The following is a 17,170-nucleotide window of genomic DNA, read 5'->3' as shown; positions in this document are numbered from 1 at the left end:
TGTGCACCTAAGATTCTGAAGTACAATTGGAGGAATTGCAAGGAGTGATTATAGAGTGTAAACATGTGAGGGAGTGTTTATTATTAACTCAAAACTACTTTTGTTTTCTGTTTCTTTCTTAATAATGACTTTAAGCAAATCTGGAGATGGTAATATAGAGGATTCTCAACTGAAAGTTATCATGGAATCAATTCAAGGACAGTTTAGAACCTTCAATAATCTTGTCCAAGACATGAGGGGAGAATTGCAAGAAATAAAAGCAGCCCGAAGCTCTAATGCAACAAGAGCTCATCCACGTACTCCTAGATTTCAAGCCCATGATGAAGAGGAGGCTAAAAACACTGATGTTGGTAAGGTTGATAGGCACTTTGAATCCATCAAGATGAAGATTCCAGAATTTTATGGTAACAACTCAAAAGAATACCTTGAATGGGAAAGAAAGGTAGAACAAATCTTTGAATGCCATAATTATTCTCAAGAAAAGAAATCTCACCTTGCAGCTATTGAATTCAAGGGTTATGCTATATTTTGGTGGGAACAATTGCTATTAAACAGAAAAAGAAAAGGGATGCAATTTGTACCACCATGGGAGATCATGAAGGAGTTGATGCACCAAAAATTTGTCCCTACTCATTACTTTAGGGATTTGAATAATAAGTTAGGAAGGGTGCAAGGAAGGAAGAATGTAGATAGATATTCATTCACAAAGGATGAATGGATGACCAGTCCAAGATCATGTTCCTCAAAAGAAGTATATGAAAACCCACGTGAAAAGCAAAAGATGAGTTTTAAAGCTGTCAGTAAAGAAAAAGAGTGTAAAAGTAAAATGAGTGAAAACATACTGAGTGAAAATAAAAAGAAAGAGGGAGAAGAAAAGGAAAAACAAATTCAACCTATATTTGTACCTTTGTGCAAAGAAATTTGTTTAACCATCAATGATCCTAAACCATCTTTGCCAAGTGTGTTTGTTGATCCTTTGCAAGAATCTGAAGTATATGATGACCAAAAGAAGCTACCTGAGAAAGTGACCTCAACTTTGAGAGAAAATGGGAGTGAGGCTTCGAGTTCAAAAGAACTAGAATGTGAAAAGGGTGAAGAAAAAGAAGAGAAAGAGGCCACAAAAGATACAAAACAAATTGATGGCCCATTAGAGAGTGAAACACCGAGAGAGGAGAGAAAGAAACAAACTCTTTGTTTGAGAGAGGGAAAGAAACGAAACAGTGTTGGAGAGGGTAGACCAGTCTTGATGATTCGGTTAAAAGAATTTTTGCTTAATTTGCCTAACATTGACTCTTCTACTTTGCCATCTAGTATTGTTTCTTTGTTACAGGAGTTTTCTAATGATGAAAAGAAGGCCGCTTTAGTCAAGGAAAGGCGTGCTAAGGCTAAAGTTCATAGAGACATAAAAAGGAGGAACAAATAATATGCTGACCATGTGACCAAGAAAAAAAGGAAGATAATATTTGTGCCAAGTGATTGGGTTTGGGTACATTTTCGCAAGGAAAAGTTTCCCAACAAAAGGAAGATTAAGCTTGATGAACGTGGAAATTTGGACACCTACAAGATAGACTTACCAGGTGAGTATGGTGTTTCCATTGTTTTCAATGTTAATGATGTGTCTCCTTTTGACATGGATGCAGATTTGAGGACAAATCTTTTCGAGGAAAGGGGGAATGATACGAATCCGCCATCACTCATCCATGGAACTCAAGGGAGCAAGGAGAACAACATGAAAAATCCATTAGTGCTACCTAGTGGATCAATTACAAGAAGTCATGCAAAGAAATATGGAGCAACCATGGAGATCAAGAAATCATGGATACCTCAACTTCTAATTAGGATTCGAGGACGAATCTTTTCGAGGAAAGAAGGAATGATACGGATTCGCTACCACTCAACCATGGAGCTCAAGGGAGCATGGGTACCTCAACTTCTAACTAAGATTCGAGGACGAATCTTTTCGAGGAAAGGGGGAATGATACGGATTTGCTACCACTCAACCATAGAGCTCAAGGAAGCATGGAGAACACCTAAGTTTCTCACATTGATGGAAGCACATGTTGAGATGGAATCTAAAATTCCAGCATATGACATGCCCTGGCCATACTAGAGCCTAACTTTGGTGTAATAAGTTAGCCCATTTTTTTGTTATTTTTGAGCTGTAATGTTGTTAATGGGTTGGGCCACAATAAATTGGGCCACACTTTTAATTTTATCCTTAGTTGGTTTGGATTAATTATTCCTTATCCTTAGTTGGTTTGGATTAATTATTCCTTATCCTTAGTTTGTTTGGATTAGTTAGTCCTTATCCTTAGTTGGTTTGGATTAATTATTCCTTATCCTTAGTTGGTTTGGATTAATTATTCATTATCCTAGATTTGTTTAGATTTAGCTAATCTTTAGTTGATTTGGATTAGTTATCCAAATCCTTAAGTTGTTAAGATTTGTTAGTCATATCCTTAGTTGGTTTAGATTTGCTAAATCCTTATCCTTAGCTGATTTAGATTAATTATTCTGAATCCTTTAAGGATCAGGACCTCTTAGAATTAGTATAAATAGCTTGTTATACTGTAATTATTCAACACAATTATTCAATCAATTAAAGAGAGATTTTCTTCTTCCATGCCTTTGGCGTGTTCATGTTTTTAGAGGGTGTGAGATTGCATTCTTCTAATTGCATCAAGAATCAAGGTAAACTTATCAATTCATTGTGGCGTTTATCTTATTCTTCTACTCTATTATTGGTGTTCTTGCTTCTTTAAGCTTTGGGTGCCATAGAGGGGAATTTATTTAAATCTTGGATCTCTTCCAAAACTTGTCATAGAGTTCATGGAATCTATTTCCATAGGGTTCCGCGTCAGCATGGATACCTAAACTTCTAACTAAGATTCGAGGACGAATCTTTTGGAGGAAAGACAGAATGATACGGATTCGCTACCACTCAACCATGGAGGTCAAAGGAGCATGGGTACCTCAACTTCTAACTAAGATTCGAGGACGAATCTTTTCGAGGAAAGGGGGAATGATATGGATTCACTACCACTGAACCATAGAGCTCAAGGAAGCATGGGGAGCATCTAAGTTTCTCACATTGATGGAAGCACATGTTGAGATCAAATCTGAAATTCCAGCATATGGCATGCCCTGGCCATACTAGAGCCTAACTTTGGCGTAATAAGTTAGCCCATTTTTGTTAGTTTTGAGTTGTAATGTTGTTAATGGGTTGGGCCACCAATAAATTGGGCCACCCTTTTAATTTTTATCCTTAGTTGGTTTGGATTAATTATTCCTTATCCTTAGTTGGTTTGGATTCATTATTCCTAATTTGTTTGGATTAGTTAGTCCTTATCCTTAGTTGGTTTGGATTAATTACTCCTTATCCTTAGTTGGTTTGGATTAATTACTCCTTATCCTTAGTTGGTTTGGATTAATTATTCCTTATCCTAGATATATTTAGATTTAGCTAATCTTTAGTTGATTTGGATTACTTAACCAAATCCTTAAGTTGTTTAGATTTTGCTAGTCATATCCTTAGTTGGTTTAGAATTGCTAAATCCTACTCCTTAGCTAACTCTAAATCCTTTAAGGATCTGGACCTCTTAGATTAGTATAAATAGCTTGTTATTTTGTAATTATTCACATTATTATTCAATGAATTAAAGAGACTTCTTCTTCATGCTTTGGCGTGTTCTTGCTTTAGAGAGAGTGTGAGATTGCATTCTTCTAATTGCATCAAGAATCAAGGTAAACTTATCAATTCTTTTGTGGCATTTATCTTATTCTTTTACTCTATTATTGGTGTTCTTGCTTCTTTAAGCTTTGGGTGCCATAGAGGGGGGGGTTTAGTTTAATCTTTGATCTCTTCCAAAACTTGTCATAGAGTTCATGGAATTTATTTCCACAGGGTTCCGCGTTAACTAGCATCGCACTCCAATTCAAAAGGTAAGTTGAAATTAGGCAAGGCCAAAACAGGAGCTTTTGTCATTGTATTCTTTAAAGTGTTAAAAGCTAGGGTGGCTTGAGGTGTCCATTTAAACACCCCTTTTTTCATGCAGTCTGTTATAGGACTTGTTATAGTACTAAAACCTTTAATGAATCTCCTATAAAATGAACAAAACCCATGAAAACTCCTTACTTGAAACAGATTGTTTGGAATAGGCCAATCAACAATGGCCTTGACCTTTTCAGAATCCATACTTATACCATCTTTAGATACAACATACCCCCAAAAAACTAATGGTGCTATCACAAAAGTGACACTTCTCTACATTAGCATACAACGATTCACGGTCCAAAACCTCAAAAACAAGTCTCAAATGCGTATAATGCTCATGTAAACTAGTACTAAAGATCAGAATATCATCAAAGTATATCACCACAAATTTGTTAAGAAAAGGTTTGAGTACCTCATTCATGAGCTGCATAAAGGTGGAAGGTGAATTGGAGAGTCCCATAGGCATGACCAACCATTCATACAGCCCCTCATTGGTCTTGAAGGCTGTCTTCCATTCATCACCTTCTCTAACACGAATTTGGTAGAATCCATTTGCAAGATCAATCCTTGAGAAAACTGAAGCTCCATGCAATCGATCAAGCATGTCATCAAGCCTTGGAATGGGGAACCTGTACTTGATTGTTATCTTGTTAACAGCCCTTGAATCTATCACCATTCTCCACTTGCCATTTTTCTTAGGAACAACAAAGGCTGGCACAACACAAGGAGAAACACTCTCTCTTATAAAGCCTCTCTTTAACAATTCATCAACTTGCTTTTGTAATTCATCACTCTCTTTAGGACTCATTCTATAGGAGTGTTTATGAGGAATTTGAGCTCCCGGAACAAAACTGATGTCATGTTGTATTGATCTTAAAGGGGGCAAACCGATAGGTAAAGTGTTTGGGAAAACTCTCTCAAACTCTCTAATAAGAAATTGTACCTCTTTTGGAATCACATGATTCTGTTTGGGCTCATCCTCAACATCAATTGGAACATAGCTAGGCAGCCCGTCCATGATCTGACTCTTCTCATCATTGGATAACAATCCGACCATTCCAACTTCTCTTTTCTTCTTTAGCTTCTCGGGTAGTAATGGTGGGAGCAAGATGGTGTTACCCTCATGAAAAAAGGTGTAAGTATTGGCCTTTCCTTGGTGTTGCACATCCTTATCATATAACCAAGGCCTCCCAAGAAGCAAGTGACAAGCTGTCATTGGGATAACATGGCAGCTCACCTCATCCACATATTGCCTAATTGCAAAAGGAACTAGACACTTCTTAGTGACCTTAATTTCATGCTCAGAATTCAGCCAAGCCAACCTGTAAGGGGTGTCAATTGGCTCGGTTTTTAGTCCCAACTTCGCAACCATTTCATTGGATACAACATTCTCACATGCACCACTATCAATAATAACTTCACATAATTTATTTTTTGTCAAACATCTGGTGTGAAATAGGGATTTCCTCCTCCAATCCTCCTCACTCTTTTCAATATTCAGAATACGCATCATCACTAAACACTCCCCATCTTCCATTGCATCACAAACTAGTGTAGCTCCCTCATCAACATTCAATTCACTATTTACTGCAACAGAATCAGCATGGTATATTTCTTCCTCAATCTCCTCTATCTCTCTAAGGGTCATTACTTTCCTTGAAGGACATTCAGATTGGAAGTGTCCATACCCTTGGCATTTGAAACATTTCAAAGCATTCTTAGAGGTACTTTTGGATGGTGGGACAGATTGGGTATTTCTTGGTGTGTTGGAAGTGTTTTTAAGAGGGGGTTTTGGTGAGGGTGTGTATGTGGTCATGATAGGGGCAGAATTGGGGCTACTAGAGCTCGGTTTGTAGTTATAAGGTCTGATATTGGTTTTGTTTTGGTGTGAATGCTTCAAACTTGTCTCACTTCTTAATGCTAATCTCTTCAATTCAATAAGAGATTCATAAGGGTAGAAGCTTACCATGTCTTGGATGTCGGAACGCAAGCCTTGGAGAAAACGCCCCATGATCAGCTCCTCGGTCTCCTCGACCTCACACTTCAATAAAAATTCCTCAAATTCCATGGTGTATTGTTCCACTATTTTAGTGTCTTGTTTGAGGCTCAACATTTGCTCAATCATTTTCTGTCTGTAATGAGGTGGTAAGAACACCGCATCCATATCTTCTTTCATCCTATCCCATTGAGTAATTTGAGGCCTCCCTTCCCTCATCCTTCGTTTTTGCAAATTATCCCACCAAAGGACAGCATATCCCTTCAACTTCATAGCAGCAAGCTTCATTCTTTTGTCTTCGGATACCTCCCTCAGTTCAAAGGATCTCTCCATTGAGTATATCCATTCAAGATAGGCATCAGCATCGATCTTACCGTGAAATTCAGGTAAATCGATTTTATAGTTGAAAGGTTCTTCTTGTCTTTCAACACGGATGGGTGGTGGCAAACTGATACGGATCCATTGGTGCTTCTTAATGGGACAATTACATGGAGCCATGCCAATCGATATGGGGGCAGCCATATCCTTATATGTTCAAGCCCAAATTACACAAGAACTTCATGATGTGGCATTTAACAAGTGTTGTGTGGAACTTGAAGGCACACCTAGGCTTCTTACAATGTTGGAGACATGTGCTGTTGGTGTAGCACACCCTAGCCATGCTAATATGTAAGGGATGTGGGCTTGGACGTGTCCTTATCCCTTGTTGCATGTTTTGGTCTAATTAATATGTAATATGGGCTCATAGTGTTTATTTAAGTTGTTTTGGGTTGGTTTTATGATGCATGCAATCTGCCCAATATTAAGTTGTTTGTTTTGGGCTGGAAATGACTTTATTTTGTGTTTTAGAGTTAAGCCCATGTGTTTTGGCCCTAGGGCAGCCTAGTTAGATGCTCTTCTTTAGGGTTATGTTTGTTTAAGGCATATAAATAGCCTCCTTAAGATGTAAAACGGGATTTTTTGGCATAATTTGAATCAAAGGCAGAATTGTTCATGCTCTTGCATGTTCTTCTTAATTAGAGTGATTGTGAGAATTTGCTATCCTCTAATTGCATCAAGAATTAAGGTAAACTTATCAATTCATTTGTGGCGTTTATCTTGTTCTTTGCTCGATTATTGGTGTTACCGTTTCATTATAAACGTGGGGTGCCATAGAGCATTTTAATCTCGATTATTGGTGTTTCCGTTTCCTTATAAACGAGGGGTGCCATAGAGGCGAACTTACATCTCATTCCTTTGATTGCCGATCCCGGTTCCGCGTCACAAACGCCTTCCTCCTTGGCCAAGTCCTCCAAGAAGCAGTCCTCTCCCTCTCCCTCTAAAACCTCCACGTCCCAACACAAGGTGCTGGTCCTCTCCATTGAAATCTTCATTAGTCAGTTCCTCTTCATGAGGACTTCGGGTATTTGGGGAAGTATTTTGGATGAGTGTTTCTAAGGCTTCATTCTTGGCCTTAAGAACTTCCATTTCCAGCCTCATTTTCTCAATTGCTGAGGCTAGATCTTGATCTTCTGACATGACTTGTTTGTCTTTGCTAAGAGATGTTTGTTGGTTATTAAGCATAACTATGAAAACAAATGAAAGGGAAAGAGTGTAAGATTGTTGGCTCTGATACCAACTGATGGCGTGGTGAAAAAAGGCTATGGTTTTGATGGAGAAACACGAGTGCTACAGTACCCATGCTACAGTGGCACGTGCTACAGTCTGACTTGATTTAAAACGTGATGAAAGGCTAAGATAGTTGATGGTGAAGATTAAAATGACAAAGATAGATGATTGTTTTTGGAAACAAACAAAACCCAATAGTTTTTGGAAACTAATAAAACCCAAATGTGATTAACACTTTCTTGTTATGCCAAATCTATCTTTCAAAGTACACAAAATCCCTTTATATAGGGAAACAAGAGATAGCCATAAACTCCCTTTGAATGTGTTGTTCAAAGACACAATTTCAAAGGACACCTAACTAGGTTGAAAACAACACATTCAAAGATACACCTGACTAGGTTGAAAACAACTTATTCAAAGGACACCTAACTAAGTTTGAAATAACTCATTCAAAGACACAATTCAAAGGACACCTAACTAAGTTTGAAAACAACACAAATGAGCTGGAATTCATAGTCAATGATCAACCAAGTGCTCCTTGATTGTTATCTTCAAAGATGATGGTTTGAAGGAACCCAAATGGCCCTAAAAGGAGCTATAGCTTCAGATTGAACATGTCACTCCCACCAAGCCCATCTTCACTTGGACTGTCTTCATCAACTTCACTTTCACTAATGGAATCAAGACCAAGGCCAATGTCTAGGATAGCTTGTAAGGCTAGGCTAGATGGACCTCCATCATAATCCCACAAAATATGGTCAAATCCCTAAGAATTAGGAACAAAATCCACACAACAATCAAGCTTCTTTTAATGGTGGACGAAAATTTTTTTTTATACTCTTTTTTTTTTTTAGTCAACAAGATCTAAGATCAAAACTTCTAGATTTGAACAAGAACAAAATTAATGAGATTTAATTGAAGCAAACTCGAATTTAAACTAAGCAAAACAAGAAACAAACACAAGAAACAAGATGAAGAAGAAAACAAACACAAGAACAAGAAGAACAAGAAAACAAATAAACACAAACCCTAGAACTAAGATAAATAAGAATTTACCTTAATCTTTGGCTCTGATACCAAACTGACGCGGAACCCAATGGAAATAAATTCCATGAACTCTATGACAAGTTTTGGAAGAGATAAAAAATCTAAATAAACTCCCCTCTATGGCACCCAAGCTTAAAGAAGCAAGAACACCAATAATAGAGTAGAAGAATAAGATAAACGCCACAAAGAATTGATAAGTTTACCTTGATTCTTGATGCAATTAGAAGAATGCAATCTCACACCCTCTAAAGCAAGAACACGCCTAAGCATGAAGAAGAAGATCTCTCTCTTTTTAATTGATTAAATAATGTGTATAATTACAAAATAACAAGTTATTTATACTAATCTAAGAGGTCCAGATCCTTAAAGGATTTAGAGTTAGCTAAGGAGTAGGATTTAGCAAATCTAAACCAACTAAGGATATGACCAAATCTAAACAAAATAACGCTAACTAATCAAGGGTGGCCGAAATATAGGAGGCCCAACCCATTAACATAGTAAAAACTCAAAATAAACTAACTAGCTTAATGAGAGGCAGAGAGTTGCACGGTCTAGGGCGTGCCAAGGCGTACGGGCGTGCTTCAATGTAAAGCTTCCTTCGCGAGAGGCAGAGGAGTGCACGGTCTAGGGCGTGCTAGTTGGCACGGGCGTGCGCGGATGTATGAGTTTCCCTCGCGAGAGGCAGGAGAGTGCACGGTCGGGGGCGTGCTAGTTGGCACGGGCGTGCTTCAAATCAAGTGTTGTTCCTTGAGAGGCAGAAGCTTGCACGGCCTGGGGCCATTACCGGTTGCTAATGCCTACTCTGGCTACTTTGTAAACGGTTACAAGTTTTACACTGAGGGTTATGGGAGAAGCAGAAAGACAATGAACAGCGGTGTGTGCATAAAGGGATCAAACTACAGTGACGTGTCAAACGATTTTTATGGGAAATTGGTTGAGGTTTTGGAGTTAGAATATCCAGGCCTACCAATGAAGTGCACAATCTTATTCAAATGTGAATGGTTTGATCCTACGCCAAACATTAGCACGAAGGTTCATCCTAAGTATAATCTGGTTGATATTAATCAAAGAAGAAGATATACAAAGTATGAACCTTTTGTTTTGGCAATGCAAGCTGCACAGGTGTACTATATCCCATATCCATCGTTTAAACGAGATAGATGCGATTGGATGGCAGTGTGTAAAATTAAGGCTAGATCAGTTGTTCATGCACTTCAAACGAAACAATCTTCTTCACTCGCAGTATCGGAGGCATTTCAAGAAGTTAGAGTTGAAACGCAACCGATGCAAGTTGTTGAAGATTTAATAGATAGATTGGATGATGAAAGCCGATCTTATGTTGAAATAGCACCATCAGATGATGAAGACGAAGAAGATCAAATCATCATGGGTTCCTCAGAAGACGAATATGAAGAAGAGGAAGCTGATGAAGAGGAGGAGGAAGCAGATGATATTCAAGACACTTAAAACTTAGCGCAAATAGGCAGTTACAAATTGATAAATGTATATGTAATTAATATTATTAATGAAGCATTTCAATGGTATTAAATTTCTTTACTCATATTTACCACATGTTCTACATTTCATATAATTGTATAAATTCATTTTATCTAGGTTCTGATATCTGCAGTACAGATGGCTAGAGGCAGACCGTTTGATTCTGACGCGTCCGGCAGTGGTTCGCGTGGAGGTCATGGCCCTGGACGCAGTGCCCGTGGACGAGGAGGGTCGATCCCTCGTCCTTCGTCAGGTACGTCTGGGGCTTCGTCATCTGCTCAGCGACCAGTACTGCCGCCATCACATCCTTCTTCAGGTACGTCTGGGGCTTCATCCTCTGCTCAGCGTCCAGTACTGCCGCCATCACAGCCTTCTGCCCCTTCCTCTTCTGCTCCTTCCTCTTCTGGACTAGTACAGACTCCACCAGCTGCACAGTCACCTACTGTGCAAGGTAATCATAAATGTCATAACTGTCATTTTAATTATATATTAATTATCTAAAAATTTATAACATTTGTCATTTCTTTTGCAGCTTCATCAGATCCACGTATCACCCTCAGTTTGGTAGTGGGACAGTAAGTACTTATTCAAATTTTCTGCAGGCATATTTTGTAATAATATTTTGTACTTATTCATAACTGTGATGCTTTCGTGTAATTATATTTCACTTCTGTTTTTTTTTTCAGCATATATCCATCTTCTCGAGCAGCGAGACAAATTTTGAAGATAATCAAGCTACAGCTGCATAAAGAAGGATACACATGGGATGCCGTACCACAAGAGGCGAGAGACTTTTATTGGGAGGAGTTCCAGGTACTCTTTGGTTTAAGTTATATCATCATTCAATGTTTACAATTCAAGATACATCCTTAGTGTTTAAACGCTATAAGTGATCTAATTTTTTTGCAGAAACATTTCATATGGGACGAGGCCATTACAGCTATGCTGAAAGTAGCCTGGGAGAAGATATGCGCCGATCGATACGCTGACTTCACCTATAGGATGAGAAGAAGCGGTAAGAAGCAGCAGTGCATGTCTCAGGAGATATGGGAGAGCTGGCAAAAGGCTTGGGAGGATCCTGCATTCAAGAGAAAGCGGGAGATATTTACACAAAACAGGCGCAGTGAGACTGGCGGTGATGGAGCAGGACCTTCGCGACACACAGGCGGATCTATATCTGCTATAGAGACAGCTCTATTATTAGTAAGTGAACTAGTCCATTTAGAAAAAACTGATGTTTAATGAAAGGACACTATATATATTAATATATCATGCATAAAAATTCATTACAGGCTAAAGAATTAGGTCGTGAGCCCACACCGATGGAGGTGTTTACATACACTCACACGAAGGATCACGATCGTAATACCTTTGTCGACAAACGTGCGCTGAGCGTCAATGTAAGTAACAATGAATAATATTTACATTTACCCTCTAATCATTGCGAAGATGTACAAAGTTGAATATAATAAAGCTTGCAATTGCATTGATTAAATAATTTTTTGTTTTCAGGAGAACTATACTACAGCTCGGGAGCGTATTGTTACTTCTCAGACCAATGAATCTGAAGCTGAGTTAAGAATTGACGAGGTAGCGCTTTATCTCGAGGCTGTAGGGGGCGAGAAGAAGAGGAAGGTATACAGCATCGGGTCTCAGGCGTCACAGTTTTACACTGGCTCAGCAGCTCACGCTTCTACAGCCAGTGCAGCACGACAGCCGGAGCACAGTGGCTCACACTGTGATGACGATATACGGGCTCAGCTTGCTGATCAGCAGAGACAGATTGCAGAGCTTAGAGCACATGTGATGCGGCTGTCCGGTGAGCACCGTGCTGGTACTTCTCCCTCTGATCCTGCGCCTGCTACAGACCGACATGTTTCGACGTCTCAGCAGCAGCCACTATCGGCTCCTGATCCCGATGCTGCAGACGATACCCTGGTCACCCCTCCTGGCGCTACATCACATCCAGCAGGTACTCCTCCTGGCGATCCGATATCGGGAAATCCGACATCGGATCCTGCAGATGAGCAGCAGCATATATAGATTTGATTTTGGACATTTTTATTTTTTCATTTGTATTTTCATATTTTAATTTGTTCAGAACAATAAAATTTACATTTTTATACTGTTATTGAATTGGTTGTGTGATATATATGCATTTATGTCAACTTTCACAGGTGCAGAAAAATTTTGGTTTCAAAATAATATTTAATTTTTTTTTATTTTTTTTCCATTTTTGCGACCGATTTGCGACCGTTTTGATACCAAAAGTGAAAATTATGAATTTATACTTTGCGACCGATTTGCGACCGATTTCAAAAAATTGCGACCGACAATCTGCGACCAAAGTTGCGACTGAATTTCCAATTAAACCACGACCAAAAATTGCGACCGATTATTCAATTTTGTGATCGATTTTATCGGTATCTAATTTGCGACCGATTCTCTCATCGGTCGCAAAATAAGTTTGCGACCAGTATTTTTGCGATCGATGATTGTCGGTCCCAAATCGGTCGCTAAAGCAAATTAGCGACCGATTTTTGCCATTTTGCGACCGATTGGTCGGTCGCAAAATGACATTTTTTTTGTAGTGTCAATGTTAGTTCTGAATCTGAATGTAGTGATTATGATGATATGCCTAAATTACTTGATGATAATGATGATGATGATTCAGAAAATTTAATACTTCCTGAACATGGAGAAGCTTTGGTTGCTAGACGTGCTTTGAACATGCATGTTAAAGAAGAAAGCCTTAAGCAACGTGAGAACATATTTCACACTAGATGTTTGATTAGTGGAAAAGTGTGTACTCTTATTATTGATGGGGGTAGTTGCACTAATGTTGCTAGTGTAAACATGGTAAACAAACTGAACTTGACTTGTCTCAAACATCCTAAACTTTATAGGTTGCAATGGTTGAATGATTGTGGGGAAGTGAAAGTGACTAAACAGGTACTTGTGCCATTTTCTATTGGATGGTATGAAGATGAAATTTTGTGTGATAAAGTACCTATGCAAGCTGGACATCTATTGTTGGGAAGACCATGGCAATATGATAGAAGAGCACTTCATGATGGATTCCACAATCGATATTCTTTGATTCATAAGGGGAAAAAGGTGGTTCTTGTACCTTTATCACCTCAAGAGGTTTATGAAGACCAAAGAAAGATAGTTGAGAGAGAGAGAGAGGTTTCGGCCTTGAGAAAAAAAGAGAGTGAAATTTCGAGAGAACAAAAGAAAGAAGATAGTAAGAATGAGGGAAAAGAGGCCACAAAAATAACAAAACCAATAAATGGCCCAATTGTGAGTGAAAAACAGAGAGTAGAGAAAAAGAAACAGACTTTTTATGCAAGAGTTAGAGAGGTTAAATGTGCTATTGCCTTGGAGAAGCCCATATTGCTTCTAAGGTACAAAGAGGTTTTATTTGCTGAAACTAACACTAACCTTGATAGTTTGCCTTCTATGTTTGTTTCTATGTTGCAGGAATTTGATGATGTCTTTCCTAGTGAACTACCAAGTGGTTTACCACCTTTAAGAGGAATAGAACATCAAATTGACTTCATTCCTGGATCCATCATTCCAAATAGGCCTGCCTATAGAAGCAATCCAATGGAAACAAAGGAGTTGCAAAGGCAAGTTGATGAACTTATGGAGAAAGGTTTGGTGAGAGAAAGCATGAGCCCGTGTGCCGTTCCCGTGCTTCTAGTACCTAAAAAGGATGGAACATGGCGCATGTGTGTTGATTGTAGAGCGGTCAACAAAATCACTGTAAAGTATAGACACCCTATCCCTAGACTTGATGATATGTTAGATGAATTGCATGGGGCAACTTACTTTACTAAAATTGATTTAATGAGTGGTTACCATCAAATTAGAATGCAACCAGGTGATGAATGGAAAACTGCTTTTAAAACTAAGTATGGTTTGTATGAATGGTTAGTTATGCCTTTTGGATTATCTAATGCACCTAGTACTTTTATGAGGCTTATGAACCATGTATTACGTGCCTTCTTAGGAAAATTTGTGGTTGTATACTTTGATGATATACTCATCTATAGCAAGTCTCTTAATGATCATATTGAGCATGTTAGGATAGTGTTACAAACTTTAAGGACTGAAAAGTTGTATGCTAAACTTAACAAATGCACATTTTGTATAGATAGACTTGTATTTCTTGGTTTTATTGTGAGTGCACAGGGTATTGAAGTAGATGAGGAGAAAGTAAAAGCTATCAAAGAGTGGCCAACTCCCAAATCAGTTTCTGAAGTTAGGAGCTTTCATGGGTTGGCAAGCTTCTATAGAAGGTTTGTTAAAGATTTCTCTTCAATTGCAGCACCACTAACAGAAATTATCAAAAAGGAAGTTGGGTTCAAGTGGGGAGAAGAGCAACAAAAGGCGTTTGACACACTTAAAAGGAAGTTAACTTCTGCACCTATACTTTCTTTGCCTAATTTTGAGAATACTTTTAAGATTGAGTGTGATGCTTCTGGAGTGGGAATTGGGGCTGTCCTAATGCAAGAAAAGAAGCCAATTGCCTACTTTAGTGAGAAGTTGAATGGAGCACAACTCAACTATTCAACCTATGACAAAGAGCTTTATGCCTTGGTAAGAACTTTACATGTTTGGCAACACTACTTATTACCTAAAGAGTTTGTCATCCATACTGACCATGAGGCCCTAAAACACTTGAAGGGTCAAGGTAAGCTCAATAAAAGGCATGGTAAGTGGGTTGAATTTATTGAACAATTTCCATATGTGATTAAATACAAGCATGGAAAAGATAATGTTGTTGCTGATGCATTGTCAAGAAGATATACTCTAATTACTGCTCTTAGTTCTAAATTACTTGGATTTGAGTATGTTAAGGACTTATATGTGAATGATTCTGACTTTAGCAACATATATGTAGCATGTGAGCATGGAGCATTTGATAAGTTCTATAGACATGATGGATATTTGTTTAAGGGTAGCAAACTTTGTGTGCCAAAATGTTCTATGCGTGAATTGCTTGTGCTTGAATCTCATAGTGGGGGATTGATGGGACACTTTGGGATACATAAGACTTATGATATGTTAAATGAACACTTTTATTGGCCTCACATGATTAAAGATGTAGAGAGGGTTTGTAACTCTTGTATTACTTGTAAACAGGCCAAATCTAAGTCTATGCCTCATGGATTATACATGCCTTTACCTGTTCCTAGTTCTCCTTGGATTGATGTATCTATGGACTTTGTACTTGGATTGCCTAGGACTAAACGTGGTAAAGATAGCATATTTGTTGTTGTTGATAGATTTAGCAAGATGGCTCATTTCATTCCTTGTCATAAAACTGATGATGCCAATAATATTGCTGAATTATACTTTAAAAAAGTGGTAAGATTGCATGGGGTACCAAGAACTATAGTTTCTGATAGGGATGCAAAGTTCCTTTCACACTTTTGGAGAGTTTTATGGGGAAAGCTTGGAACTAAATTGCTTTATTCTACAACTTGTCATCCACAAACAGATGGACAAACTAAAGTTGTGAATAGAACTTTAGGAACATTGCTTCGTACCATTGTGGGTAAGAACTTGAAAACTTGGGAAGATTGTTTGTCATTCATTGAATTTGCATATAATCGTAGCATACATTCTACCTCAGGTTATAGTCCATTTGAACTTGTTTATGGCTTTAATCCACTAACTGTATTAGATCTTATTCCTTTACCTTTGAATGAACTTTCTAATCTAGATGGTGAGAAAAAGGCAGAATTGGTGAAGTCTTTACATGAGAAGGCTAGAGCCAACATAGAAAAGAGGAACAAGCAATATGCTAATAAAGCCAACAAGGGCAGGAAAAAGTTGGTGCTTATGCCAGGTGATTGGGTTTGGGTACACTTTCGCAAGGAAAGATTTCCCAACCAAAGGAAGAGTAAGCTAGATGCACGTGGAGATGGTCCATTCCAAGTCTTAGAGCGCATCAATGACAATGCCTACAAGATAGACTTGCCAGGTGAGTATGGTGTTTCTGCAACTTTTAATGTTAGTGATTTGTCTCCCTTTGACATGGATGCAGATTTGAGGACAAATCTTTTTAAAGAAGGGGGGGATGATACGGATCCACTACCACCAACCACCTATGGAGCTCAAAGGAACAAGGACCACAACAATTGCAATCCATTAGCACTTCCTAGTGGACCAATTACAAGGAGCCGTGCAAAGAAGTATGGAGCAACCATGTCCTTACATATTCAAGAACAAGTTACAAAAGAGCTCCATGACCTTGCTTTCAACAAGTGCTATGAAGAACTTGAAGGAACACCTAAGTTTCTCACATTAATAGAAGCACATGTTGAGTGGGAACATGAATTGGTTAGCACGCCCGTGCTAGATGGCACACCCCAGGCCGTGCCCTCGTCTGACTTGCTGAGGAAAACAACTACCTTGAAGCACCCCCGTGCCAAATGGCATAGCCAGGCCGTGCTTCCCTCTGACTCTGAAGCACCCCCGTGCCAAATAGCACACCCTGGCCGTGCTTCCCTCTGACTCTCACGAGGGAACTCCTACATTGAAGCACGCCCGTGCCAAATAGCACACCCAGGCCGTGCTTGTCCCTGCCTCTCATTAAGTTAGTTAGCTTATTTTGAGTTTTTTGCTTTGTTAATGGGTTGGGCCTCCAATATTTCGGCCCCCCTTGATTAATTAGCCTTATTTTGTTTAGATTTAGTCAATCTTTAGTAGATTTGGATTAGATATCCAAATCCTTAAGTTGTTATGATTTTATTAGTCTTATCCTTAGTTGGTTTAGATTTGCTAAATCCTACTCCTTAGCTAACTCTAAATCCTTTAAGGATCTGGACCTCTTAGATTAGTATAAATAGCTTGTTATTTTGTAATTATTCAACAATTATTCAATGAATTAAAGACTACTTCTTCATGCTTAGGCGTGTTCATGTTTTTAGAGAGTGTGAGATTGCATTCTTCTAATTGCATCAAGAATCAAGGTAAACTTATCAATTCTTTGTGGCGTTTATCTTATTCTTTTA

The 17,170-nt window shown here is 38.6% G+C and overlaps 1 protein-coding gene across 1 annotated transcript; it reads right to left on the bottom strand.

Moving 5' to 3' along the window:
- Window positions 1-3,913: 3,913 nt before the first annotated feature.
- LOC149492693 (uncharacterized) lies at window positions 3,914-6,323 on the bottom strand. Its single transcript, XM_089715917.1, has 2 exons — window positions 4,407-6,323; window positions 3,914-4,264 (listed from the first exon to the last, which is right to left on the bottom strand). The coding sequence occupies exons 1-2, from the start codon at window positions 6,321-6,323 to the stop codon at window positions 3,914-3,916; spliced, it is 2,268 nt and encodes a 755-aa protein (XP_089572043.1).
- Between the last annotated feature and the right edge of the window lie 10,847 nt (window positions 6,324-17,170).

The sequence above is a fragment of the Jatropha curcas genome, chromosome 11 (genome assembly GCF_041381405.1).
Source record: "Jatropha curcas cultivar XTBG-Jc1 chromosome 11, XTBG_Jcur_1.0, whole genome shotgun sequence".
Lineage (NCBI taxonomy): Eukaryota > Viridiplantae > Streptophyta > Magnoliopsida > Malpighiales > Euphorbiaceae > Jatropha > Jatropha curcas.
The sequence above is the reverse complement of the archived record's forward strand: the minus strand, read 5'-3'. Positions and strand labels throughout refer to the sequence as shown.

Excerpts from the sequence above, each read along its gene's own strand:
- LOC149492693 (XM_089715917.1), bottom strand. The coding sequence starts at position 6,323 with ATGGAGAGATCCTTTGAACTGAGGGAGGTATCCGAAGACAAAAGAATG. Across the intron at positions 4,265-4,406 it reads TTATGCAGCTCATGAATGAG|AGAAGTGTCACTTTTGTGAT; the intron begins GTACTCAAACCT and ends ATGCTAATGTAG.